The sequence below is a fragment of the Ranitomeya imitator genome, chromosome 8 (assembly GCF_032444005.1).
Source record: "Ranitomeya imitator isolate aRanImi1 chromosome 8, aRanImi1.pri, whole genome shotgun sequence".
NCBI classification, from domain to species: Eukaryota; Metazoa; Chordata; class Amphibia; order Anura; family Dendrobatidae; genus Ranitomeya; species Ranitomeya imitator.
The window spans coordinates 57572205-57599961 of NC_091289.1; the positions used below are offsets into that span (position 1 = coordinate 57572205).

At 44.6% G+C, this 27757-nt stretch overlaps 1 protein-coding gene across 5 annotated transcripts in view; it reads right to left on the reverse strand.

Moving 5' to 3' along the window:
* LOC138647733 (probable endonuclease 4) overlaps window positions 1–27757 on the reverse strand; it is a 47239-nt gene extending 19482 nt beyond the window's left edge. The window contains exons 1-11 of one of the 5 annotated variants that reach the window (XM_069736975.1): window positions 27725–27757; window positions 25010–25129; window positions 24119–24219; window positions 23925–24038; window positions 15197–15280; window positions 13841–13963; window positions 6652–6804; window positions 6351–6560; window positions 6093–6275; window positions 2580–2711; window positions 2371–2475 (exon numbers count right to left, since the gene is read on the reverse strand). In XM_069736975.1, the coding sequence (XP_069593076.1) occupies window positions 2371–2475; window positions 2580–2711; window positions 6093–6275; window positions 6351–6560; window positions 6652–6804; window positions 13841–13963; window positions 15197–15280; window positions 23925–24038; window positions 24119–24209 (1195 nt within the window). In that variant the 5' untranslated portion in view covers window positions 24210–24219; window positions 25010–25129; window positions 27725–27757. The other 4 variants (XM_069736979.1, XM_069736978.1, XM_069736977.1 and 1 more) reach the window with 4 other exon arrangements.

Below are 27757 nucleotides of genomic sequence, written 5' to 3' on the forward strand. Positions count from 1 at the left end.
AAAAATGACACGATTTTATGGGTACGATTATGGCAATAGCAAACATGTATAGTGGTTTAAAAAAAAAAAATCTGGATTTTGGAAAAAAAAAAAGTAAATTTTCAACCCCCATCACTTTTTATCTTTCAATAGAACTGTGAGGGGGTTAATTTGTAGCATGGCGGGCTGACATTTTTATTCATACCATCTTGGGATACATATTATATTTTTATGTTTCTTATTTTTTCGATGAGGCTTTGATACAAAAAAATAAAATAAAAATTTTGGTGTTTCGATTTTTCTTTCCCTTTATTTTATGAGAGAGCGAGAGCAAGAGAGAGCGAGAGAGAGAGCAAGAGAGAGAGCAAGAGAGAGAGAGAGCAAGAGAGATCGAGAGAGAGAGCGAGCAAGAGAGAGAGCGAGAGAGAGCGAGCAAGAGAGAGAGCGAGAGAGAGAGCAAGAGAGAGAGCAAGAGAGATCGAGAGAGAGCGAGCGCACGAGAGAGAGCGAGAGAGAGAGAGAGCGAGAGCGCGAGAGAGAGCGAGTGCGCGAGAGAGAGCGAGTGCGCGAGAGAGAGCGAGTGCGCGAGAGAGCGAGTGCGCGAGAGAGAGAGCGAGTGCGCGAGAGAGAGAGTGCGCGAGAGAGAGAGCGAGTGCGCGAGAGAGCGAGTGCGCGAGAGAGAGAGCGAGTGCGCGAGAGAGAGAGCGAGTGCGCGAGAGAGAGAGCAAGTGCGCGCGAGAGAGCGAGTGCGCGAGAGAGCGAGTGCGCGAGAGAGCGAGTGCGCGAGAGAGAGCGAGTGCGCGAGAGAGAGAGCGAGTGCGCGAGAGAGAGTGAGTGCGCGAGAGAGAGCGAGTGCGCGAGAGAGAGCGAGTGCGCGCGAGAGAGAGCGCGCGCACGCGAGAGAGCGCGCACGCGAGAGAGCGCGCGAGAGAGAGCGCGCGAGAGAGAGAGCGAGCGCGCGCGTGAGAGAGAGAGCGCACGAGAGAGAGCGAGCGCGCGCAAGAGATTTTTTTTTTTTTTTTAAAGAAGGGTGGGGGATTCAAATTAGTGGTTTTTTTTTGTTTTTTACTTTTTTATTTACCCCTAGTTGTTTGATGGAAGAGACACTACACCAATAGAGCTGGATTATGCCTACAAAACTACAGGTTCTCCTTCTATGTGAAGTGCTGCCCATTTGTTAGTACGGCCTTCCTTACAAGACTGCATGACGCTCATGTTCACAAAATGGCCGCTGAGAGAGGAGCACGTGACCAGACCTGTCCATCAGCCCCATGCAAGAACACCGCACACTTAACAGTGGTTTCTCAATTGGATGATGATGGACTGGTCTGGTCATATGCCCCTCTATCAGCAGCCATATTGAAAACAGGAGAATGTCTTACAAGAGGAGGTCGGCACTGAATCTTCCATTTTTCTTTTAATTTCCCCTTAGGGGACTCGAACCTGCGATTGTTTGATTGCTTATGCAAGGCTAAACTGTGGCAATATGGAGGAATAATGTTCTCTTGTGAACTCCACAATGGGTCACGGGAGTGTAAAGATGGCAGTGACTGAGGCCTTTAGTTGGCCCCCAGCTGCTATAGTAGCCCCATCGGCAGATTGTAATTGCCTTGTGGTGGAACAGGGTATGATGTGATACGCGTGCTATGGCAACAGGACAGGGGCATCTAAATGGTGAAAGGGAACCCATCATGTCACCAAACGCTCTTATCCTGCGGATATAGGGCTAATCTGCAGGTAAATGGAGTTTCAATGCTATTGTGGCGCCTTAATGAAAGTGCAGCTACCTGGAGATATTGAACCCATTTCCTCCTGTGAGCTGCTGGCTTTCAGTCATAGGGCAATACATAGGGCAGGTACAGACACCGCTCAGTACAGTGCTTCGCGGCTGTAAGCACTCCACAGAACTTTGATTGACAGCTCGCTCTGCACAGATGCGCTGCACAGAGAGCTGTCAAAGTGCCTGCGTATGCTTACAGCCACCGCTCTCAATGATGACTGTAGCTCACTGCACCGCCCAAATAACTGAAAGATAGTTCCTGGGAGAGAAAAAGTTAATTTTCTCTGGGTATCCACCTGGCCAGGCAGCATTGCAACTCAATTTGCAGATAAACCCCATATCTGCAAGTTATTAACATTTAGGGACATGACAGGTTCCTTTTAAAACAGCAGCAATTGGAGCTAGCTCTGGTTGCTGCTGTTAGAGGCAGGTGCTGGCTGACACAGCTACCAAACGCAATGTATGGTGCATACACAACCCCTGAGCCAGCTCCATACACCCATACCCCAAGGTATATGTACATCAAGGTGCAGTACACATCAATGTGGGCATAAAAAAAAGAAACATTGGCTATATATTATCCTTGTGATGGACAAAGTCTAAAGACTCACCTTTGGAGTCATTCAGGTGGACAGCTTTAAGGTATGAAAGCCCAACAATCTTCTCAAACTCATCTAACATATGATGGAGTCCATTTTTTTCTGACAAATTGTGACCTGAAATTGAAGGCCAGAAATTCAACACCAACCTGTCAGCATTTGTGACTGAGACTGAGACATAGAAGAGGTTTTAGACAGGATATATGTAGCACAGAACTCACCGGCAGCAAAGGCGTGACACGTGTCTAGGCACACGCCAATACGAGACTTATCCTTGATGTGGTCAATAATTCCTCGCAGCTCCTCGAAGCGACCTCCAACAGTGTTACCTTGACAGCTCATGTTCTCTAACACTGGGAGATGACAGAATAATAAACAGCTTGGTGACACAAGATGATAAAGAACTAACTAAAATGGTAGACAGAAAAGCAAGCTCTGTAAAACATGCAGACAGATGTAGGACGAGCAAGAACAGCAATAACGTAAAAAGGTACGGGCGGCCTACTCTACAGTTTCAGGGCAGTCACAGAGCAACATTGAGTTTCAGCTCCCTACAAAGATTTTCTATTTGGTTGAGATCTGGAGACTGGCTAGGCCACTCCAGAACTTTAAAATGCTTCTTAGAGCCACTTCTTAGCTGCCCTGGCTGTGTTTTGGGTCATTGTCGTACTGGAAGACCCAGCCATGACCCATCTTCAATGCTCTCACTGAGGAAAGGAGGTTGTTGGCCAAAATCTTGCGATACATGACCCCGTCCATCCTACATTCAAAACGGTGCAGTAGTCCTGTCACATTTGTACAAAAGCACCCCCAAGGTATGAGGTTTCCCCCACCATGCTTTACGGTTGGGATGGTGTTCTTGGGGTTGTACTCATCCTTCTTCCTCCAAACACGGCAAGTGGAGTTGATACCAAAACTCCCATGCCTCTTCTGGATCATACAGATAGTTATTGGCAAACGTCAAATGGGCCTGGACATGAGCTGGTGTGAGCAGGGGACCTTGCATGCCCTGCAGTATTTTAATCCACGACGGTGTAGGAGGAAGACTGACATCTTGTGTTTCTTCCATTTTCTAATATTTGCGGCAACGGTTGCTGCTTTCTCACTATTGTCCTGTAGCCCTTCCCAGCTTTGTGCAGGTCTTCAATTTTATCTCTGATATCCTTAGACAGCTCTTTGGTCTTGGCCATGGTGGAGAGGTTGGAGTGTGATTGAGTGTGATTTTTAGATTCTGTCTCTCACAGTTGACGTGTACCTATGATAAAAATTACAGGCCTCTCCATTCTTTGTAGGTGGGAAAAATTGCAGAATCGGCAGTACATCAAATACTTATTTTCCCCTCTGCATGTCCAAATATAAGTACCATATATACTCGAGTATAAACCGAGATTTTCAGCCCACTTTTTTGGGCTGTAAGTCTTCCTCTCGGCTTATACTCAAGTCATACCCAGGGGTCGGCAGGGGAGGGGAAGCAGGGGCTGTCTAATTATACTCACCTACTCCTGGCGTGGTCCCTGCTTCTTCCTGTAGTGAGCGGTCACATGGTACCGCTCATTACAGTAATGAATATGCGGCCCCACCTCCCATAGGGGTGGAGCCGCATATTCATTACTGTAATGAACGGTAACGGTGACCGCTCACTACAGGAAGAAAATGCGGCGCCGGGGAACAGACGTGCAGCGACGGCGCCAGGAGCAGGTAAGTATGACGGGGCAGTGCACGATACTCACCTGCTCCTCGTTCCACCGTCAGCGCCGCTGTGTCTTCCACAGTGACGCTCAGGTCAGAGGGCGCGGTGACGTGATTAGTGCGCGCCGCCCTCTTCCTGAACGTCGGCGCAGAGGATGGGAAGACACAGCAGCGGTCAGCGGTGGAACGGGAAAGGTGAGTATAGCAAGTGCCGAGGGCCAGAGAGGTGAGTATGTAATTTTTTTAATTGCAGCAACAGCATATGGGGCAAATATCTGTATGGAGCATCTTATGTGCCCATGTGCAGCATTATATGGGGCAAATATCTGTATGGGGCATCTTATGTGGCCATGTGCAGCATTATATGGGGGCAAATATCTGTATGGGGCATCTTATGTGGCCATGTGCAGCATTATATGGGGGCAAATATCTGTATGGGGCATCTTATGTGGCCATGTGCAGCATGATATGGGGGCAAATATCTGTATGGGGCATCTGTATGGAGCCATATGCAGCATGATATGGGGGCAAATATCTGTATGGGGCATCTTATGTGGCCATGTGCAGCATGATATGGGGGCAAATATCTATATGGGGCATCTGTATGGAGCCATATGCAGCATATGGGGGCAAATATCTGTATGGGGCATCTTATGTGGCCATGTGCAGCATGATATGGGGGCAAATATCTGTATGGGGCATCTTATGTGGCCATGTGCAGCATTATATGGGGCAGTTATCTGTATGGAGCATTGTATGGGGTCATGTGCAGCATGATATGGGGGCAAATATCTGTATGGGGCATCTTATGTGGCCATGTGTAGCATGATATGGGGGCAAATATCTGTATGGGGGCATCTTATGGGGCCATGTGCAGCATGATATGGGGGCAAATATCTATATGGGGCATCTGTATGGAGTCATATGCAGCATGATATGGGGGCAAATATCTGTATGGGGCATCTTATGTGGCCATGTGCAGCATTATATGGGGCAGTTATCTGTATGGAGCATTGTATGGGGCCATGTGCAGCATGATATGGGGGCAAATATCTATATGGGGCATCTTATGTGGCCATGTGCAGCATGATATGGGGGCAAATATCTATATGGGGCATCTTATGTGGCCATGTGCAGCATGATATGGGGGCAAATATCTGTATGGGGCATCTTATGTGGCCATGTGCAGCATTATATGGGGCAGTTATCTGTATGTAGCATTGTATGGGGCCATGTGCAGCATGATATGGGGGCAAATATCTGTATGGGGCATCTTATGTGGCCATGTGCAGCATTATATGGGGGCAAATATCTGTATGGGGCATATTATGGGGCCATGTGCAGCATGATATGGGGGCAAATATCTGTATGGGGCATCTGTATGGAGCCATATGCAGAATGATATGGGGGCAAATATCTGTATGGGGCATCTTATGTGGCCATGTGCAGCATGATATGGGGCAAATATCTGCATGGGGCATCTTATGTGGCCATGTGCAGCATGATATGGGGGCAAATATCTGTATGGGGCATCTTATGTGGCCATAATCCACATTTGTGGAGCATTATACGGGGCAAATGTCTGTATGGAGCATCCTATGGGGTCATAATCAACATTTGAGCAGCATTATATGGGGCATATTTTAATATGGAGCATCTTATGGGGCCCATCATAAACTGTATGGAGCATTATATGGGGCTCCTGATTCAATATGGATATTCAAAAACACTTAACCTACTGATGTCTCAATTAATTTTACTTTTATTGGTATCTAACTTTACTTTTGACATTTACCGGTAGCTGCTGCATTTTCCACCCTAGGCTTATACTCGAGTCATTAAGTTTTCCCAGTTTTTTGTGGCAAAATTAGGGGGGGTGGGTGTTCGGCTTATACTCGGGTCGGTTTATACTCGAGTATATACGGTATATAGATAACACATTTCTTTCAACTCTATGAATATGAAGGTTGGATGCCTTTAAAAAATACTAGTTCTAAGATCATCGAGGTTAGGCAGGTACTTTTTTAGGCCAAAAATCTGCGTACCTACTGCTACTCCTGGCACTTGTGAGTGAGCGTGATTTATCCCGTCAGCAATGAGTTCCAGGCACTTGCTGACTGGCATTTCCCCAATATGGGATCCAGGGTGAATGTTGTATAATGTAAGACCAAGCTTCTGGCACCGGATTAATTCTTCAACTAGCATAGCGCGACTTTTCTGAAACACATCTTTGAATAGAATGTGAGAGTAAAGCATGCACATAAAGAAAAACCATATCAGAAGTATGGTAATTTTAGGTATACCTGGCTTAGGTGAGCCAAGGTTCATAAGGTAAGGGCTATGTGGCAGTATATAACGGGACTCAAAGCCCAACTCATCACATGTTCTCCTGAACTTCTCAGCAGCCTCCTCTTCTAGGGGTTTACTGCTCCAGGTTCTCTGCGACCTCAGAAACAGACCAAATGCTCTGGCTCCAATACGTTTGGCCTCCAGCACGGCTTTCCACAGTCCCCCTGTGCCCTCGTAAAAAAAAAATACAGTATATAGGATGCATGGAAATCTGATCTGTCAATTACTCCATGAGTGAGACTTGCCTTCATATACCTTGGATGGATACATGTGCTCCTACATACTTGTGAGAGCTCACACGGAGGTGGAAAGGCTTGGACACTGTCTCAGCCACCTTGACTTCTCCCTCTTCCTTCTTGGTGGCCGTAGTATTCGGTTTCCTCCCCGTTCTTTTTTTTCTGAACTCATCTAAATGAAGAAATGAATAGCGAACAGTCACAAAAATCTTACATGGCACATATCACAAGGTTTTGTAATAGTTTACATATTTGTTAATTAATATTAGAACTTTTATAATTAAACTCAGACACAATATGGTGCACAGATAACATCATCTACACTTTACACATCTTAAATATTTTCAATATCATTTTGAGTGATCATCTCACCTTGACTTAGAATTTTTCAAGAGTGTAAAATTCTAATGAATGTCAAAAACCCACGGTTGCCCAGTTTGGACTACTCCTTACAAGATAACCAGTCCCCGATTAGGAACAGCTTGTACGAGTTTTGCTGCAGACCTCAATTAGGCCAAGTTCTCATGACCGTACTGCTAGTCTGAGTGCAGTCTAGCACTCAGACCAATGGTGTTCAGTGGGGTAGTACAGATGAGCGATTTTTTACACAGACTGAATTTGCGACTTAAAATAAAAATAATAATAATAATCACGGCAGGCACTTTGTCTATGCAGGATGAGACTCACCCATTCAAGGCCATAGGTGCTCGGAAAAAAAACAGATTCCATACAGAGCCACCATATAGCATCCGATTGTTGTGGATACATTGCAATTCTTTAACATAAGAAAGTGTATTTAGTCTTGTCAATGTATGATAACTGCTGATGTATTAAAACAGACTGCACACAGATGACAAATGAGAAAAATAAATTGTTTGGGTTTTCACGCTTGTGTGAACTTAGCCTTAATGGAAGAAGAAACCGCAGCCAAGTCCTCACTGTGCCAATTATAATGATTGAGATAGACAGAAGGAGAGATGCTTTTTGCAGCAGCTCACTACACTGACCAACAGGGGAGAGTCCTGAGTAGTGTTGAGCATTCCGATACCGCAAGTATCGGGTATCGGCCGATACTTGCGGTATCGGAATTCCGATACCGAGATCCGATATTTTTGTGATATCGGGTATCGGTATTGGAAGTGTAAAATAAAGAATTAAAATAAAAAATATTGTTATATTCACCTCTCCGGCGGCCCCTGGACATCAGCGGGAGGATCCGGCGTCCGGCACGGCTTCTTTCTTCAAAATGCGCGCCTTTAGGACCTGTGGTATGACGTCCCGGCTTCTGATTGGTCGCGTGCCGCCCATGTGACCGCCACGCGACCAATCAGAAGCCGCGACGTCATTCCTCAGCTAAAGTCCTAGAATGAGCGCCTTCTAGGACCTGAGGAATGAATTACTGGTATGATGGACTCCTCGCCAGAGACGGACTACACCTCAACAAACCTGGGAAACACACATTCGCCAGAAGACTCGCTACACTCATCAGGAGGGCGTTAAACTAGAAGAAGAGGGGACGGGAAGAAAAACATTAGACTCGAACAAAGACGACCCAGGAAAACATACTCAGAAGGGAGGTAAGAACATTTCTAAAACAATCCACAGTGAGGAGATTGGAACAAAACAAAATCCTCTAAACTGCATGCTCGCAAACGCCAGAAGCCTGACAAACAAGATGGAAGAACTAGAAGCAGAAATATCTACAGGTAACTTTGACATAGTGGGAATAACCGAGACATGGTTAGATGAAAGCTATGACTGGGCAGTTAACTTACAGGGTTATAGTCTGTTTAGAAAGGATCGTAAAAATCGGAGAGGAGGAGGGGTTTGTCTCTATGTAAAGTCTTGTCTAAAGTCCACTTTAAGGGAGGATATTAGCGAAGGGAATGAGGATGTCGAGTCCATATGGGTTGAAATTCATGGAGGGAAAAATGGTAACAAAATTCTCATTGGGGTCTGTTACAAACCCCCAAATATAACAGAAAGCATGGAAAGTCTACTTCTAAAGCAGATAGATGAAGCTGCAACCCATAATGAGGTCCTGGTTATGGGGGACTTTAACTACCCGGATATTAACTGGGAAACAGAAACCTGTGAAACCCATAAAGGCAACAGGTTTCTGCTAATAACCAAGAAAAATTATCTTTCACAATTGGTGCAGAATCCAACCAGAGGAGCAGCACTTTTAGACCTAATACTATCTAATAGACCTGACAGAATAACAAATCTGCAGGTGGTCGGGCATTTAGGAAATAGCGACCACAATATTGTGCAGTTTCACCTGTCTTTCACTAGGGGGACTTGTCAGGGAGTCACAAAAACATTGAACTTTAGGAAGGCAAAGTTTGAACAGCTTAGAGATGCCCTTAATCTGGTAGACTGGGACAATATCCTCAGAAATAAGAATACAGATAATAAATGGGAAATGTTTAAGAACATCCTAAATAGGCAGTGTAAGCGGTTTATACCTTGTGGGAATAAAAGGACTAGAAATAGGAAAAACCCAATGTGGCTAAACAAAGAAGTAAGACAGGCAATTAACAGTAAAAAGAAAGCATTTGCACTACTAAAGCAGGATGGCACCATTGAAGCTCTAAAAAACTATAGGGAGAAAAATACTTTATCTAAAAAACTAATTAAAGCTGTCAAAAAGGAAACAGAGAAGCACATTGCTAAGGAGAGTAAAACTAATCCCAAACTGTTCTTCAACTATATCAATAGTAAAAGAATAAAAACTGAAAATGTAGGCCCCTTAAAAAATAGTGAGGAAAGAATGGTTGTAGATGACGAGGAAAAAGCTAACATATTAAACACCTTCTTCTCCACGGTATTCACGGTGGAAAATGAAATGCTAGGTGAAATCCCAAGAAACAATGAAAACCCTATATTAAGGGTCACCAATCTAACCCAAGAAGAGGTGCGAAACCGGCTAAAAAAGATTAAAATAGATAAATCTCCGGGTCCGGATGGCATACACCCACGAGTACTAAGAGAACTAAGTAATGTAATAGATAAACCATTATTTCTTATTTTTAGTGACTCTATAGCGACAGGGTCTGTTCCGCAGGACTGGCGCATAGCAAATGTGGTGCCAATATTCAAAAAGGGCTCTAAAAGTGAACCTGGAAATTAGAGGCCAGTAAGTCTAACCTCTATTGTTGGTAAAATATTTGAAGGGTTTCTGAGGGATGTTATTCTGGATTATCTCAATGAGAATAACTGTTTAACTCCATATCAGCATGGGTTTATGAGAAATCGCTCCTGTCAAACCAATCTAATCAGTTTTTATGAAGAGGTAAGCTATAGGCTGGACCACGGTGAGTCATTGGACGTGGTATATCTCGATTTTTCCAAAGCGTTTGATACCGTGCCACACAAGAGGTTGGTACACAAAATGAGAATGCTTGGTCTGGGGGAAAATGTGTGTAAATGGGTTAGTAACTGGCTTAGTGATAGAAAGCAGAGGGTGGTTATAAATGGTATAGTCTCTAACTGGGTCGCTGTGACCAGTGGGGTACCGCAGGGGTCAGTATTGGGACCTGTTCTCTTCAACATATTCATTAATGATCTGGTAGAAGGTTTACACAGTAAAATATCGATATTTGCAGATGATACAAAACTATGTAAAGCAGTTAATACAAGAGAAGATAGTATTCTGCTACAGATGGATCTGGATAAGTTGGAAACTTGGGCTGAAAGGTGGCAGATGAGGTTTAACAATGATAAATGTAAGGTTATACACATGGGAAGAGGGAATCAATATCACCATTACACACTGAACGGGAAACCACTGGGTAAATCTGACAGGGAGAAGGACTTGGGGATCCTAGTTAATGATAAACTTACCTGGAGCAGCCAGTGCCAGGCAGCAGCTGCCAAGGCAAACAGGATCATGGGGTGCATTAAAAGAGGTCTGGATACACATGATGAGAGCATTATACTGCCTCTGTACAAATCCCTAGTTAGACCGCACATGGAGTACTGTGTCCAGTTTTGGGCACCGGTGCTCAGGAAGGATATAATGGAACTAGAGGGAGTACAAAGGAGGGCAACAAAATTAATAAAGGGGATGGGAGAACTACAATACCCAGATAGATTAGCGAAATTAGGATTATTTAGTCTAGAAAAAAGACGACTGAGGGGCGATCTAATAACCATGTATAAGTATATAAGGGGACAATACAAATATCTCGCTGAGGATCTGTTTATACCAAGGAAGGTGACGGGCACAAGGGGGCATTCTTTGCGTCTGTAGGAGAGAAGGTTTTTCCACCAACATAGAAGAGGATTCTTTACTGTTAGGGCAGTGAGAATCTGGAATTGCTTGCCTGAGGAGGTGGTGATGGCGAACTCAGTCGAGGGGTTCAAGAGAGGCCTGGATGTCTTCCTGGAGCAGAACAATATTGTATCATACAATTATTAGGTTCTGTAGAAGGACGTAGATCTGGGTATTTATTATGATGGAATATAGGCTGAACTGGATGGACAAATGTCTTTTTTCGGCCTTACTAACTATGTTACTATGTTACTATGTTACTGCGGATTCCGCTGTGGCTTTACACCTGCAGTTTTCTATTAGAGCAGGTGTAAAACTGCAGGGGAATCCGCACAAAGAATTGACATGCTCCGGAATGTAAACCGCTGCGTTTTCGCACGTTTTTTTCCGCAGCATGTGCACTGCGAATTTCGTTTCCCATAGGTTAACATGGTACTGTAAACTTAAGGGAAACTGCTGTGGATCCGCAGCTGCGGAAATCCGCAACGTGTGCACATACCCTCAAGGTGCTCAAAACCACACTCAAGAAGTTTATTAACCCTTCAGGTGTTTCACAGGAATTTTTGGAATGTTTAAAAAAAAATGAACATTTAACTTTTTTTCACAAAAAATTTACTTCATCTCCAATTTGTTTTATTTTACCAAGGGTAACAGGAGAAAATGGACCCCAAAAGTTGTTGTACAATTTGTCCTGAGTACACCGATACCCCATATGTGGGGGTAAACCACTGTTTGGGTGCATGGCAGAGCTCGGAAGGGAAGGAGTGCCGTTTGACTTTTCAATGCAGAATTGACAGGAATTGAGATGGGACGCCATGTTGCGTTTGGAGAGCCCCGATGTGCCTAAGAAACTTATCTAGATGTGTGGTGAGAGCTTTGAACCCCCAAGTGTTTCACTACAGTTTATAATACAGAGCCGTGAAAATAAAAATTCCCTTTTTTCCCCACACAAAAATTATTTTTTAGCCCCCAGTTTTGTATTTTCCCAAAGGTAACAGGAGAAATTAGACCCCAAAAGCTGTTGTTCGATTTCTCCTGAGTACGCTGATACCCCATATGTGGGGGGGGGGGGGATGGACCACCGTTTGGGCGCATGGGAGGGCTCGGAAGGGAAGAAGCGCCATTTGGAATGCAGACTTAGATGGAATGGTCTGCAGGCGTCACATTGCGTTTGCAGAGCCCCTAATGTACCTAAACAGTAGAAACCCCCCAGAAGTGACACCATTTTGGAAAGTAGACCCCCTAAGGAACTCATGTAGATGTGTTGTGAGAGCTTTGAACCCCCAGGTGTTTCACTACAGTTTATAATGCATGGAAAGGAGCGCCATTTGGAATGCAGACTTAGATGGAATGGTCTGCCGGCGTCATATTGCGTTTGCAGAGACCCTAATGTACCTAAACAGTAGAAACCCCCCACAAGTGACCCCATATTGGGAACTAGACCCCCCTAGGAACTTATCTAGATGTGTTGTGAGAACTTTGAACCCCCAAGTGTTTCACTACAGTTTATAACGCAGAGCCGTGAAGATAAAAAAAATCTTTTTTTTTTTCCACAAAAATTAATTTTAGCCCCCAGTTTTGTATTTTCCCAAGGGTAAAAGGAGAAATTGGACCCCAAAATATGTTGTCCAATGTGTCCTGAGTACGCTGATACCCCATATGTTGGGGTAAACTCCTGTTTGTGCGCACGGGAGAGCTCGGAAGGGAAGGAGCACAGTTTTACTTTTTCAACACAGAATTGGCTGGAATGGAGATCGGACACCATGTCGCGTTTGGAGAGACCCTGATGTGCCTAAACAGTGGAAACCCCCCAATTATAACTGAATCCAAACACACCCCTAAACTTAATTCCAATGGTAACCCTAACCACACCCCTAACCCTAACCACACCCCTAACCCTAATCCCAACCCTATTCCCAACCGTAAATGTAACCCTAACCCTAGCTGTAGCCCTAACCCTAGCTCCAACCCTAACACTAGCCCTAAACCTAACCCTAGCCCCAACCCTAACCCCAACTTTAGCCCAAACCCTAATGGGAAAATGGAAATAAATACATTTTTTTAATTTTATTATTTTTCCCTAACTAAGGGGGTGATGAAGGGGGGTTTGATTTACTATTTATAGCGGGTACTTTAACAGATTTTTATGACTGGCAGCCGTCACACACTAAAAGACGCTTTTTCTTGCAAAAAATAGTTTTTGCATCTCCACATTTTGAGAGCTATAATTTTTCCATATTTTGGTCCACAGAGTCATGTGAGGTTTTGTTTTTTTGCGGGACGAGTTGACGTATTTATTGGAACCATTTTTGGGCACATGGCATTTTTTGATCGCTTTTTATTCCGATTTTTGTGAGGCAGAATGACCAAAAACCAGCTATTCATGGATTTCTTTTTTTTTTTTTTTTTGCGGGGGGGAGGGGGGTGGGCGTTTATACTGTTCCGCGGGTTTTGGTAATATTGATAAAGCAGTTTTATTCTTTGGGACAGTACGATTACAGCGATACCTCATTTATATCATCTTTTAATGTTTTGCCGCTTTTATACGATAAAAACTATTTTATATAAAAAATAATTATTTTGTATAGCTTTATTCTGAGGACTATAACTTTTTTATTTTTTCGTTGAGGACGCTGTATGGCGGCTCGTTTTTTGCGGAACAAGATGACGTTTTCAGCGGTTCCATGGATATTAATATCTTTTTTTTATCGCATGTCATTCCACTTTTTGTTCGGCGGTATGATAATAAAGCGTTGTTTTTTGCCTCTTTTTTTTGTGACGGTGTTCACTGAAGGGGTTAACTAGTGGGACAGTTTTATAGGTGGGGTCGTTACAGACGCGGCGATACTAAATATTTGTATTTTCATTGTTTTTGTTTTTTTAGATAAAGAAATTTATTTATTGCACGTAGATTCTTCACTGTAAGACTCACCCGTTTCCGGTTTCATGTCAGCGTCTGTATTCTGTTGCCGGGCTTCGACTGAAGTTTCTTTTTTCTTTAATTTTTGCTTTCTATTGGGTTTTGATTTAGACTCGTCTTCCAACCCGATATTTTCTATCAGCAAAGTCAAAATATTAGTTGGCAATTCATACAGTTCGCTTAAACAAAAATAAATAGCAGCTGCTGGCAATATTATGGGGTGACCATGATTATCACAACTTTTACAGCTAATCCGTGATGGACAAGGCATGTGGCTATTTCAACTGTTCCTAACTTAGATGTATTTGGCAGCAATTTTTTTCCAACAATCTCACTTTGCATAGTCATAACTTTTTTAATTTTCCTATTAACACAGACTTTTTTTTTATTTTTACAGTACCAGTTATAGTTTTTTAATTGCATCATATATTGTACAAGGGCGCTACAACTGATATTTAAAGGGGCCCAGTCACCCGCAAAATGCAGATTAATTGGGCTATAGGTGACCAAGGGGGACCATTACCCCATCTCATTTGCATATTAGGGCCCTTCTTCCCCTTCTGCTTGACTGCGCTCGCTTCTCAGAGTGAACACTGTCTGAATGCCACCATTGTGTGTGCGGCACCACGTGCACCCAGTGGCACGCGTCTTTTCCTGGTCTTCTTTCTTCTGACGCTGCACTTCCGGGTGTATTAGTTTAGTGAGTGGCATAAGGAGAAAGGAAGCAGGGAGGATGACGAGCGCGACTGCACACACCACAGCAGCATGCAGTGTTTGCTCTAGGAAGCGAGCACTGTCAATCATAAGCCGGGTAAGGGCCCCAATATACAAATGAGGAGGCGTAACGGTGCACCAAACTCTTGGTCACATCAAGGTGCACCGAACCCTCTTCGTTTGCAAGAGAATTAAGTTATTTTCTCAGGCGTTGTACCAGTAACAGGTACAGTGCTAGTACGGTTGATATATGGGCTTAGTCCCCTACAATGCTGTATCGCCCATTTAAAATGCATCTTGGGGGTGACTGACTCCTCTTAATAGGAGAGTTGAAGCACCATTTCCCTAAACAGAAAGGTGGAACAGCACCTGACATGCTCTTTGGCAATTGCAAATGCCCAAATTTGCCCCTCTAATGCAGGCTCTACAGACATTATCAGCTATATTGAAAGCTTTCAGTTTGGAAAACGGACAGACTTCACAAATAATTTGCTGATTTTGATGAATAAACTAAGTTACACTAAGGCTTTTCCCACACACTTGTAGCTCAATCAGTTCGGTGTCTCCGATTCTATGACGTGCAGCATATAGATTACACAGCATTTCTAAGCGACAGGTCAATTTTAAATTATTCCATAATATCAATTTAGATACCATCTTTTTTCTTTCGCCTTTTTGGTCTGTCACCATCTGGGCTGGCAATGGAACCATCTTTCTCATCCATAAGCTCATGAAGAACTAAAAACAATAAATGAATTCACGTCAGTGGTTGTTATAAAACGAAAACTTTAAAAACGTTAAAAAAAAAAACAACCAAAACCTTGTGTCGAAACTCTGCCCTTTAACCCCCCCCCCCCCCCCCCCCCCCCCCCCCCCCCCATCTATGGTTATTGAAAAGCACGCCATCCCCAATAATCCTTATACAAAGATACAATATACAAGCAAGTCATCCATCTGGACTCGACACATGCTGTTCCCAATCACGGCCAACAACAACTCTTTATACAATTTGGACTTCAAGTAGCAAAACGGTCTTGGAGAGAAGGATTCAATATTGTTATGATCTATGTTAGATTTTGCCAAAGTGGATTAGTAAAGTTGCTTCTATAAGTAACAAGATCACATAAGACTGTGCAAGTATACAAGTATACCTACAGTATACACACAGATACACACATAAGCCAACATGCCTTATTATACAGTAACTCACAGGGAAATGAAACTAAGATAGTCATCTCACAAGCTGAAAATAGCGGAGGTCTTTTTTTTGCTGACACCTGCTTACAATTTCAAAACCAAAACAAAGTTTCCAAACTTTTTCAGAATGAGATCTACTGTAAAGGCATCATCAATTAGAAAATCAACCTCAACAGAAGGGGCAGCCACACAGAAAAAGTACTTGTACACTACCGTTCAAAAGTTTAGGGTCACTTAGAATTTTCCTTATTTTTGAAAGAAAAGCACAGTTTTTTTTCCAATGAAGCTAACATTAAATGATTTAGAATTACACTCTATACATTGTTAATGTGGTAAATGACTATTCTAGCTGCAAACGTCTGGTTTGTAATGCAATATCTTCATAGGTATATAGAGGCCCATTTCCAACAACCATCACTCCAGTGTTGTTATGGTACTTTATGTTTGCTGTGTAAGAAGGCTAATAGATGGTTAGAATACCCTTGAAAACCCTTGTACAAGTATGTTAGCACAGCTGAAAACAGTTTGGCTGATTAGAGAAGCTATAAACCTGACATTCCTTTGAGCTAGTTGAGAATCTGGAGCATTACATTTGTTGGTTCCATTATACTCTCAAAATGGCCAGAAAAAAAAGAACTTTCATGTGAAACTCGATAGTCTATTCTTGTTCTTAGAAATGAAGGCTATTCCATGTGAGAAGTTGCTAAAAACTGAAGATTTCCTACAACGGTGTGTAGGAAATCCCTTCAGAGGAGAGCACAAGGCTCTAACCAGAGTAGAAAGAGAAGTTGGAGGCCCCGCTGCACAACTGAGCAACAAGACAAGTACATTACAGTCTGTAGTCTGAGAAATCGACGCCTCACAGGTCCTCAACTGGCAGCTTCATTAAATAGTACACGAAAAACGCCAGTGTCAACGTCTACAGTGAAGAGGTGATTCCAGGATGCTGGCCTTAAGGGCAGAGTGGCAAAGAAAAAGCCATATCTGAGACTGGCTAATAAAAGGAAAAGATTATTATGGGCAAAAGAACACAGACATTGGACAGAGGAAGATTGGAAAAAAGTGTTATGGACAGACAAATCCAAGTGTGAGGCGTTTGGATCACACAGAACATTTGTGAGGTGCAGAACAACTGAAAAGATGCTGGAAGAGTGCCTGACACCATCTGTCAAGCATGGTGGAGGTAATGTGATGGTCTGGGGTTGCTTTGGTGCTGGTAAAGTGGGAGAGTTGTACAAGGTAAAAGGGATATTGAATAAGGAAGGCTATTACTACATTTTGCAACGCCATGCCATACCCTGTGGACAGCGCTTGATTGGAGCCAATTTCATCCTACAACAGGACAATAACCCAAAGCACACCTACAAATTATGCAAGAACTATTTAGGGAAGAAGCAGGCAGCTGGTATTCTATCTGTAAGGCCTCTTTCATACTTCCATCTTTTCAGATCTGTTGCAATGCGTTGTTTTGGGAAAAAAAACGATCCTGCAAATGTGCCCGCAGGATCCATTTTTTTCCCATAGACTTGTATTAGCGACGGATGGCCACACGTCGAATCCGTCCTGCGACGAATCTGTCGTATATTGGCGGACCGTCGTCTGGAAAAAACATTCAATGTAACGCTTTTTGTCTGCGTCGGGAAAACGTGTCACGACGGATCCTGCGGCATACGTCGTTGACTAGAATGGAAGCCTATGGATGCAGGATCCGTCGTGACACATCGTATGACGGAATCCAGCGCTGGAATCCGTTTTTTTACACTGAGCATGCTCAGAATCAGGAATTTGTAGCCAATTGGCCAGAGAGGCCCCAAATCTATATAAACCTGGCCTGGGGCGTCACCCCCAAATGTGCCAGCAAGACTCCTGCCAGCCTGAAGACAGCCAACCAGTCAATATGTTGGTTTCCCTATTTTCCAGTAGCCAATCACATTTGAGAGACTCCCATTTTTAGGCATGGAAAACGGATCCGTCAAAAAAACGGATGAAACGGATGGTAAAAACGGACAAAACAGATGCAACGGTTCCAGTTTCCGTCTAGCGGATCCGTCGAAATACTTGATGCGTTGCATCCGTTTTTCACTATTTGTGACGCATCCGTCGATACGTCGCACTGACGCATTGTGACGGATTTAAAAAAACGGAAGTGTTAAAGTAGCCTAATGGAGTGGTCAGCGCAACCACTAGATCTCAACCCCATTGAGCTGTTGTGGGAGCAGGTTGTCCGTATGATGCAAAAAGTGTCCATCAAGCCAAACCAACTTGTGGGAGCGGCTTCTGGAAGCATGGGGGGAAATTTCTCCAGATTACCTCAGCAAATTAACTGCTAGAATGCCAAAGGTCTGCAATGCTGTAACTGCTGCAAAGGAGCATTCATTGATTAGAGCAAAGTTTGAAGGAGAAAATAATTATTTCAAATACAAATCTTTTTTTGAACCTTGTCAATGTCTGGACTAGATATTCAATTCATTTGGCAACTCATTTCATTAATAAAAGTATGAGTTTTCATGGAAAACACAAAATAGTCTGGGTGACCCTAAACTTTTGAACGGTAGTGTATATCCCTCCTTATGAGGTTTGTTATGACCTGGTGGTTAGGAGCACCCGGAATGACCTGATAGTTAAAACTCATACAGGACGAGCTCTGGGATGTGGGAACTCTGCTGACCGCAAGCCCTAATCCTATCACACACACTAGAAATAGCCGTGGAGCGCTCCTGACTCGACCTAGGCGCCTCGTCACAGCCTAAGGAACTAGCTAGCCCTAGAGATATAAAATAAAGCCTACCTTGCCTCAGAGAAATTCCCCAAAGGTAAAGGAAGCCCCCCACATATATTGACTGTGAGTAAAGATGAAAGTCACAAATGCAGAAATGAAACAGGTTTCAGCAAAGGGAGGCCAGACTTACTAAATAGACAGAGGATAGGAAAGGTAACTTTGCGATCAGCACAAAAACCTACAAAAGACCACGCAGAGTGTGCAAAAAAGACCTCCGCACCGACTAACGGTGCGGAGATGCCACTCTGCATCCCAGAGCTTCCAGCTAGCAAGACAAAATCATGATATCCAGCTGGACAAGAAAACAATGAACAAATTAGATACTATCAGGAACTTAGCTTCTGCTGGAGTAGACAGGTCACCAGAAAGATCCAAGAGCGAACTGAACCAATGCAGAAACATTGACAGCTGGCATGGAGTAACGATCTAAGTAGAGTTAAATAGAGCAGCCAGCCAAAGGATAAACCACGTCACCTGTGTAAGGAACCTCAGAAGCAGCAGCTCCACTCACAGCCACCAGAGGAAGTCCATGGACAGAACTCACCGAAGTACCATTCACGACCACAGGAGGGAGCCCGACAACAGAATTCACAACAGAGGTCCCCAGTGTTAGCAGCCACAGTAATTTAATTATTGGACTTGCTTCAAAGCTGTACTTTATTATAGGGGTCCATTATAATAAAAGTTAAGGATAGTGTAGCAAAAAATAAATAAAACTATAGCAGCCTACCAGACCAGTGCTGCTCCTCCTCTGCACTGCACAGTGTATCCCCCACCCCTCTACCGGCATCAACATCACGTGACCACTGCAGCCAGTCAGCTGCCGCCAAAATGCCTGTCTATCACATTCAATCAGAATAGTTTCATCCTATTTTGACGGTTTGGTAAGCGATCTTTTCTTTCTTACATCACCCTGGCCCATTAAAGGAGTTGTACCAAATTTGGAAGTTATCCCTATTCCTGGGCAAGGCAATAAAATCCCGATTCCTTAGGGGTGTGACTGTTGGGATCCAGAGAATCAGGGCTCTGAAGATCTTCCCATGACTGAATCTGGTGGTCGAGCATGCACACTGCACTCCATTCATTTTTAATGGGAGTGCCAAAGACGAGATGAGCGCAGGACTCCGCCATCTCTGACTGTCCCATAGAGAATGAATGGCACTTTGGTGTGCATGATGGACCATGTGGTCACAGGCCCAGTTCTCAGGATCGTGGCGGTCCCAGAGATTCCATCCTCCAGCGATCAGGAAGCTTTCCCCTATTGATTGGGGATAACTTCCAAACTTGATAGCACTCCTTTAAAAGTAAAGAATGCCTTTAACCCCTCTGTGACCTTAGAAGTACTATCCCGTCGAGGTGCCCTGGGCTTATCTGACCCTGGACGGGATAGTACGTCATAGCCGATCGGCCGCGCTCACGGGGGGAGCGCGGCCGATCGCGGCCGGGTGTCAGCTGCTTATCGCAGCTGACATCCGGCACTATGTGCCAGGAGCGGTCACGGACCGCCCCCGGCACATTAACCACTGGCACACCGCGATCAAAGATGATCGCGATGTGCCGGCGGTGCAGGGAAGCACCGCGCAGGGAGGGGGCTCCCTGCGGGCTTCCCTGAGACCCCCGAAGCAACGCGATGTGATTGCGTTGCTGCGAGGGTCTCACCTCCCTCCCTGCTCCCTCCAGCCCTGGATCCAAGATGGCCGCGGATCCGGGTCCTGCAGGGAGGGAGGTGGCTTCACAGAGCCTGCTCAGAGCAGGCACTGTGAAGGCTGCAGCGCTGCATGTCAGAGTGCTGTGCAAACTGTCAGATCACTGATCTGTGATGTCCCCCACTGGGACAAAGTAAAAAAGTTAAAAAAAAATTTTCCAAATGTGTAAAAAAAATTAAAAAAAAATATTCCAAAATAATGAAAAAAAAAAAAAATATTATTCCCATAAATACATTTCTTCATCTAAATTAAAAAAACAAAACAATAAAAGTACACATATTTAGTATCGCCGCGTCCGTAACGACCCGACCTATAAAACTGTCCCACTAGTTAACCCCTTCAGTAAACACCGTAAGAAAAAAAAAAAAAAACGAGGCAAAAAACAACACTTTATTATCATACCGCCGAACAAAAAGTGGAATAACACGCGATCAAAAAGACAGATATAAATACCCATGGTACCGCTGAACGCGTCATATTGTCCCGCAAAAAAAGAGCCGCCATACAGCATCATCAGCAAAAAAATAAAAAAGTTATAGTCCTGAGAATAAAGCAATGCAAAAATAATTATTTTTCTGTAAAATAGTTTTTATCGTATAAAAGCGCCAAACCATAAAAAAATGATATAAATGAGGTATCGCTGTAATCGCACTGACCCGAAGAATAAAACTGATTTATCAATTTTACCAAACGCGGAACGGTATAAACGCCTCCCCCAATAGAAATTCATGAATAGCTGGCTTTTGGTCATTCTTCCTCACAAAAATCGGAATAAAAAGCGATCAAAAAATGTCACGTGCCCAAAAATGTTTTCAATAAAAACGTCAACTCGTCCCGCAAAAAACAAGACCTCACATGACTCTGTGGACCAAAATATGGAAAAATTATAGCTCTCAAAATGTGGTATTGCAAAAAATATTTTTTGCAATAAAAAGGGTCTTTCAGTGTGTGACGGCTGCCAATCATAAAAATCCGCTAAAAAACTCGCTATAAAAGTAAATCAAACCCCCCTTCATCACCCCCTTAGTTAGGGAAAAAAAAAAAAAATGTATTTATTTCCATTTTCCCATTAGGGCTAGGGTTAGGGCTAGGGTTAGGGCTAGGGCTAGGGTTAGGGCTAGGGTTAGGGCTAGGGTTAGGGCTAGGGTTAGGGTTAGGGCTAGGGTTAGGGCTAGGGCTAGGGCTAGGGTTAGGGCTAGGGTTAGGGCTAGGGTTAGGGTTGGGGCTACAGTTAGGGTTGGGGCTAAAGTTAGGGTTAGGGTTTAGATTACATTTACAGTTGGGAATAGGGTTGGGATTAGGGTTAGGGGTGTGTCAGGGTTAGAGGTGTGGTTAGGGTTACCGTTGGAATTAGGGTTAGGGGTGTGTTTAGATTAGGGTTTCAGTTATAATTGGGGGGTTTCCACTGTTTCGGCACATCAGGGGCTCTCCAAACACGACATGGCGTCCGATCTCAATTCCAGCCAATTCTGCGTTGAAAAAGTAAAACAGTGCTCCTTCCCTTCCGAGCTCTCCTGTGTGCCCAAACAGGAGTTTACCCCAACATATGGGGTATCAGCGTACTCAGGACAAATTGGACAACAACTTTTGTGGACCAATTTCTCCTGTTACCCTTGGGAAAATACAAAACTGGGGGCTAAAAAATAATTTTTGTGGGAAAACAAAAAGATTTTTTATTTTCACGGCTCTGCGTTATAAACTGTAGTGAAACACTTGGGGGTTCAAAGTTCTCACAACACATCTAGATAAGTTCATTGAGGGGTCTAGTTTCCAATATGGGGTCACTTGTGGGGGGTTTCTACTGTTTAGGTACATTAGGGGCTCTGCAAACGCAATGTGACGCCTGCAGACCAATCCATCTAAGTCTGCATTCCAAATGATGCTCCTCCCCTTCCGAGCCCTCCCATGCGCCCAAACGGTGGTTCCCCCCCACATATCGGGTATCAGCGTACTCAGGACAAATTGGACAACAACATTTAGGGTCCAATTTCTCCTGCTAACCTTGGAAAAATACAAAACTGGGGGCTAAAATATAATTTTTGTGGAAAAAAAAATATTTTTTATTTGCATGGCTCTGCGTTATAAACTGTAGTGAAATACTTGGGGGTTCAAAGCTCTCACAACACATCAAGATGAGTTCCTTAGGGGGTCTACTTTCCAAAATGGTGTCACTTGTGGGGGGTTTCTACTGTTTAGGTACATTAGGGGCTCTGCAAACGCAATGTGACGCCTGCAGACCATTCCATCTAAGTCTGCATTCCAAATGGCGCTCCTTCCCTTCCGATCCCTCCCATGCGCCCAAACGGTGGTTCCCCCCCACATATGGGGTATCAGCGTACTCAGGACAAATTGGACAACAACTTTCTGGGTCCAATTTCTCCTGTTACCCTTGGTAAAATAAAACAAATTGGAGCTGAAGTAAATTTTTTGTGTAAAAAAGTTAAATGTTCATTTTTATTTAAACATTCCAAAAATTCCTATTAAACACCTGAAGGGTTAATAAACTTCTTGAATGTGGTTTTGAGCACCTTGAGGGGTGCAGTTTTTAGAATGGTGTCACACTTGGGCATTTTCTATCATATAGACCCCTCAAAATGACTTCAAATGAGACGTGGTCCCTAAAAAAAAAATGGTGTTGTAAAAATGAGAAATTGCTGGTCAACTTTTAACCCTTATAACTCCCTAACAAAAAAAAAAATTGGTTCCAAAATTATGCTGATGTAAAGGAGACATGTGGGAAATGTTACTTATTAAGTATTTTGTGTGACATATCTCTGTGATTTAATTGCATAAAAATTCAAAGTTTGAAAATTGCGAAATTTTCAAAATTTTCGCCAAATTTCCGTTTTTTTCACAAATAAACGCAGGTACTATCAAAGAAATTTTACCACTATCATGAAGTACAATATGTCACGAGAAAACAATGTCAGAATCACCAGGATCCGTTGAAGCGTTTCGGAGTTATAACCTCATAAAGGGACAGTGGTCAGAATTGTAAAAATTGGCCTGGTCATTAACGTGCAAACCACCCTTGGGGGTAAAGGGGTTAATCCATGACCATACATCTCCTCTGCACTGATCTACAGTATATAGCCATCAGGGAGAGTGTGATCATCACAGCAGCTAATATCACAAATCCCAACTTGCTTTGTTAATAAACAATTCATTAGGAAACAGGGACGGCACAACAAGTCACTGGGGTCTTTTTTTTCTCTACAGAAACTAGTAAGACACACTGGTAGGCCTGACATCAAGATCTAATTTACACCACTTGGAGGTCAACTGCAAACCAATAGCGATGAGCGAGCATGCTGGGATAAGGTGTTATCTGAGCATGCTCGGGTGTTAGCAGAGTATCTTGAGCATGCTCATATATTATGTTCCAGTCCCTGCAGCTGCATGATTCATGGCCAATAGACAGCTAGGGCTTCGCTAACAAACAGGTAATCTCTGCACGTGTTGTGGCTGTCTAACAGCCGTGAATCATGCAGCCGCAGGGACTCAAATATATTACCCGAGCACGCCGAAGATAAGCAGATAACACGTGATCTGAGCACATTCGCTCACGACTAGTATCCAATGACCTACTATTTGGCCACCTCTGCTATAGAGAACGTCTCTGGTGCTGCTCAGAGCCGAGTATCACCGGTCTTGTGATGTCGCCGGTTCTGTAATCAGAGAGTCTATTGGTAGCACTTACATTTATCAGGTTTCCGATCTGTTGGTACAAATTCTGTATTCTGCGCCTGGGATTCGCTTGCCGTTTCTGTATTCTTTGGTTTTCGCTTCTTGTAAGGCTCTGATTTTAGATTTTCTGAGAAACAAAAAAAAAATTAAAAATTCACCCTGAGCGTCGGCGTCCCCCTCATATCATTACATTATAAGCGCTCACACCTTCTTTCTTTGTCCGTCTTTTTACTTTACGGTCAAGCGTGAGATTTTTCTTAGTTTCTTGAGCAGTGGAGTCTCCTTCATGCCCGTCCATATTATGTGAGCTATAGAGAATCAGATTATTTGTGTAAGAGCAGGGAAAACAAGGTGCAAACTCACCAGGGTGCAGTCACATTGCCTTCAGGCTGAGGCACCTATTCAGTGGCACGATCGGGGTTTGTGTCCAACCCCCCTTGCAAAACGGGTTTCGGGCGTATGCCCCGATGGGGCCATAGACTGTAATGGTGGCAATGAAGTGAAGGTGTGCTCTGCCGTGCATCATTTTCCAGTAGGCGTACATGTCTCAAAATGATGCACGGCACATCGTACACTCACTCTGACAGCGCCATTACAGTCTATGGCCCCGTTGGTGCATATGTCCAGATCTTGATTTGAGGGAGGTTTGGATGCAAGTCCCTACGGGGCCACTGAACGGGTGCCAAATGCAGTGTGAAAGCGCACTAAGGGGACGTCCCACTTCGAAATAAAAGGACTGCGTAGTTTGGACGATTTCCTAACATAGAACATTATCCGTTGGTATTAGTGGCAATGGATGGCTGCTCCTCATATCCTAAACCTGGTATAACCCCAGTAAGGCCTAATAGCTAATTATTAGCTATAGCTATTATTATTATTATTATTATTATAATAGCTGAAGGTTACACATGCAAAATATAAGGCGAAGGCTAAAAGTGCTTGTTAATAGCTGCAGTAGATCAGTACAGTCAGGCAAAAGAAAAAAAGGATATATATAAAAAATAGATTGAGAAAGGTTAACTTACTTTAAAGAAGTTGTGAAAATGTAAAACAAAAGTCTAAAAACGGCTTAAAATGGTGTGAAATAAGAAGCCATACCTTACTGATCCCCCACTGCTGGATGCTTTCCTGTCCCTTGGGGGTCCTCTGTGCTTCCTCCACAGCTGATCACGTGCCGATGAGCCAGGTGATCGATGCAGCAGTAGGACATGTCATAAACTACAGGGAAGGTCACAGATTTCAGTCATATAGCCAAGTGACAGCTACGCGGCAAGTGATCAACTGTCGAGATATGCAGGGACTGACGGGGACCAGAGTGCCGGGGGACTGGAGTGGCAAGGGCCAGAGTGAGGGGGAACTGGAGTGGCAAGGGCCAGAGTGACGGGGGACTGGAGTGGCAAGGGCCAGAGTGACGGGGGACTGGAGTGGCAAGGGCCAGAGTGACGGGGGACTGGAGTGGCAAGGGCCAGAGTGACGGGGGACTGGAGTGGCAAGGGCCAGAGTGACGGGGGACTGGAGTGGCAAGGGCCAGAGTGACGGGGGACTGGAGTGGCAAGGGCCAGAGTGACGGGGGACTGGAGTGGCAAGGGCCAGAGTGACGGGGACTGGAGTGGCAAGGGCCAGAGTGACGGGGGACTGGAGTGGCAAGGGCCAGAGTGACGGGGGACTGGAGTGGCAAGGGCCAGAGTGACGGGGGACTGGAGTGGCAAGGGCCAGAGTGACGGGGCACTGGAGTGGCAAGGGCCAGAGTGACGGGGGACTGGAGTGGCAAGGGCCAGAGTGACGGGGGACTGGAGTGGCAAGGGCCAGAGTGACGGGGGACTGGAGTGGCAAGGGCCAGAGTGACGGGGGACTGGAGTGGCAAGGGCCAGAGTGACGGGGGACTGGAGTGGCAAGGGCCAGAGTGACGGGGGACTGGAGTGGCAAGGGCCAGAGTGACGGGGGACTGGAGTGGCAAGGGCCAGAGTGACGGGGGACTGGAGTGGCAAGGGCCAGAGTGACGGGGGACTGGAGTGGCAAGGGCCAGAGTGACGGGGGACTGGAGTGGCAAGGGCCAGAGTGACGGGGGACTGGAGTGGCAAGGGCCAGAGTGACGGGGGACTGGAGTGGCAAGGGCCAGAGTGACGGGGGACTGGAGTGGCAAGGGCCAGAGTGACGGGGGACTGGAGTGGCAAGGGCCAGAGTGACGGGGGACTGGAGTGGCAAGGGCCAGAGTGACGGGGGACTGGAGTGGCAAGGGCCAGAGTGACGGGGACTGGAGTGATGGGGGCTCCCTTTTTTTCTTATCAGGTTGGTAAAATAAATGAATGAATAGTAAATATCTTCATTATAAAAGGAATATTATAATTAGTCCCTCAATGTAGTGATGTAAATGCAAGAAACGTCTAATTTTTGGTGGTCACTGTTAGGCTAGGATCATAAAATCAGTATTTGTAAAGGTACCTTCACACATAACGATTTAATTAACGATATCGTTGCTTTTTGTGACGTAGCAACGATATCGTTAACGAAATAGTTATGCATGACAGCGACCAACGATCAGGCCCCTGCTGGGAGATCGTTGGTCGCTGGGAATGATCAGGACCTTTTTTTGGTTGCTGATCACCCGCTGTCATCGCTGGATCGGCGTGTGTGACGCTGATCCAGCGATCTCTTCACTGGTAACCAGGGTAAACATCGGGTTACTAAGTGCAGGGCCGCGCTTAGTAACCTGATATTTACCCTGGTTACCAGCGTAAAATTGAAAAAAAAAACTACATACTCACATTCTGATGTCTGTCACGTCCCCCGGCGTCAGCTTCCCGCACTGATTGTGTCAGCGCCAGCCGTAAAGCACAGCGGTGACGTCACCGCTCTGCTTTACGGCTGGCGCTTACACAGTGCGGGAAGCTGACGCCGGGGGACGTGACAGACATCAGAATGTGAGTATGTAGTTTTTTTTTTCAATTTTACGCTGGTAACCAGGGTAAATATCAGGTTACTAAGCGCGGCCCTGCACTTAGTAACCCGATGTTTACCCTGGTTACCCGGGGACTTCGGCATCGTTGAAGACAGTTTCAACGATGCCGAAGTCTTTCCCCTGATCGTTGGTCGCTGGAGAGAGCGGTCTGTGTGACAGCTCCCCAGCGACCACACAACGATTTACCAACGATCACGGCCAGGTCGTATCGCTGGTCGTGATCGTTGGTAAATCGTTTAGTGTAACGGTACCTTTAGCCAAAATCAGGAGAGGAACATCAGAAGGAAAGTATAATGGAAACACGTCACCACTTATAGATTTATCCAGCCACTGCTGGTGTTGGCTGACAAATACTGCGGTAAAATACTGAGCGTGTGAACAAGGCCTTATATACCCAGCGGCAGGGTCAGCGCTCACACCTGTGAGGTACCTCAATCATCTCTGGGAGGCGCGGGCTCCGCTGTGTGATTCAGGTCCCCAATAATGGACTTTACCATTGTACTAATAGATAAATAACATTTCAGCTGATATATAAAAAAAATAAAATGGCAAAATTAGTGGACATGTGGAAAAAAAGTACTTTAATTTATATATTTTTTTTACTTACTATAGTCAGCAGCCAATTAGCTAAGACACCTGATTAATGCTCGTTTTGTATGTTTGTTTGTGTAAGCACATGACATGCTCCTCTATCATCTAGCAGGGCAGGAAACTGCAACTTTATGACGGAAGATTAATAACTAAATACCGACCATGGAACAGTTATAGAAACACATTACACGTCTGTCTCCAGCACAGGACGGGTTAACAACGAGTGCCGCGTGTGCTCCCCGCTCCCGTACAGAGGTACTCACCGCACTGGTCACACTGCGCTCTGCGCCTGCGCT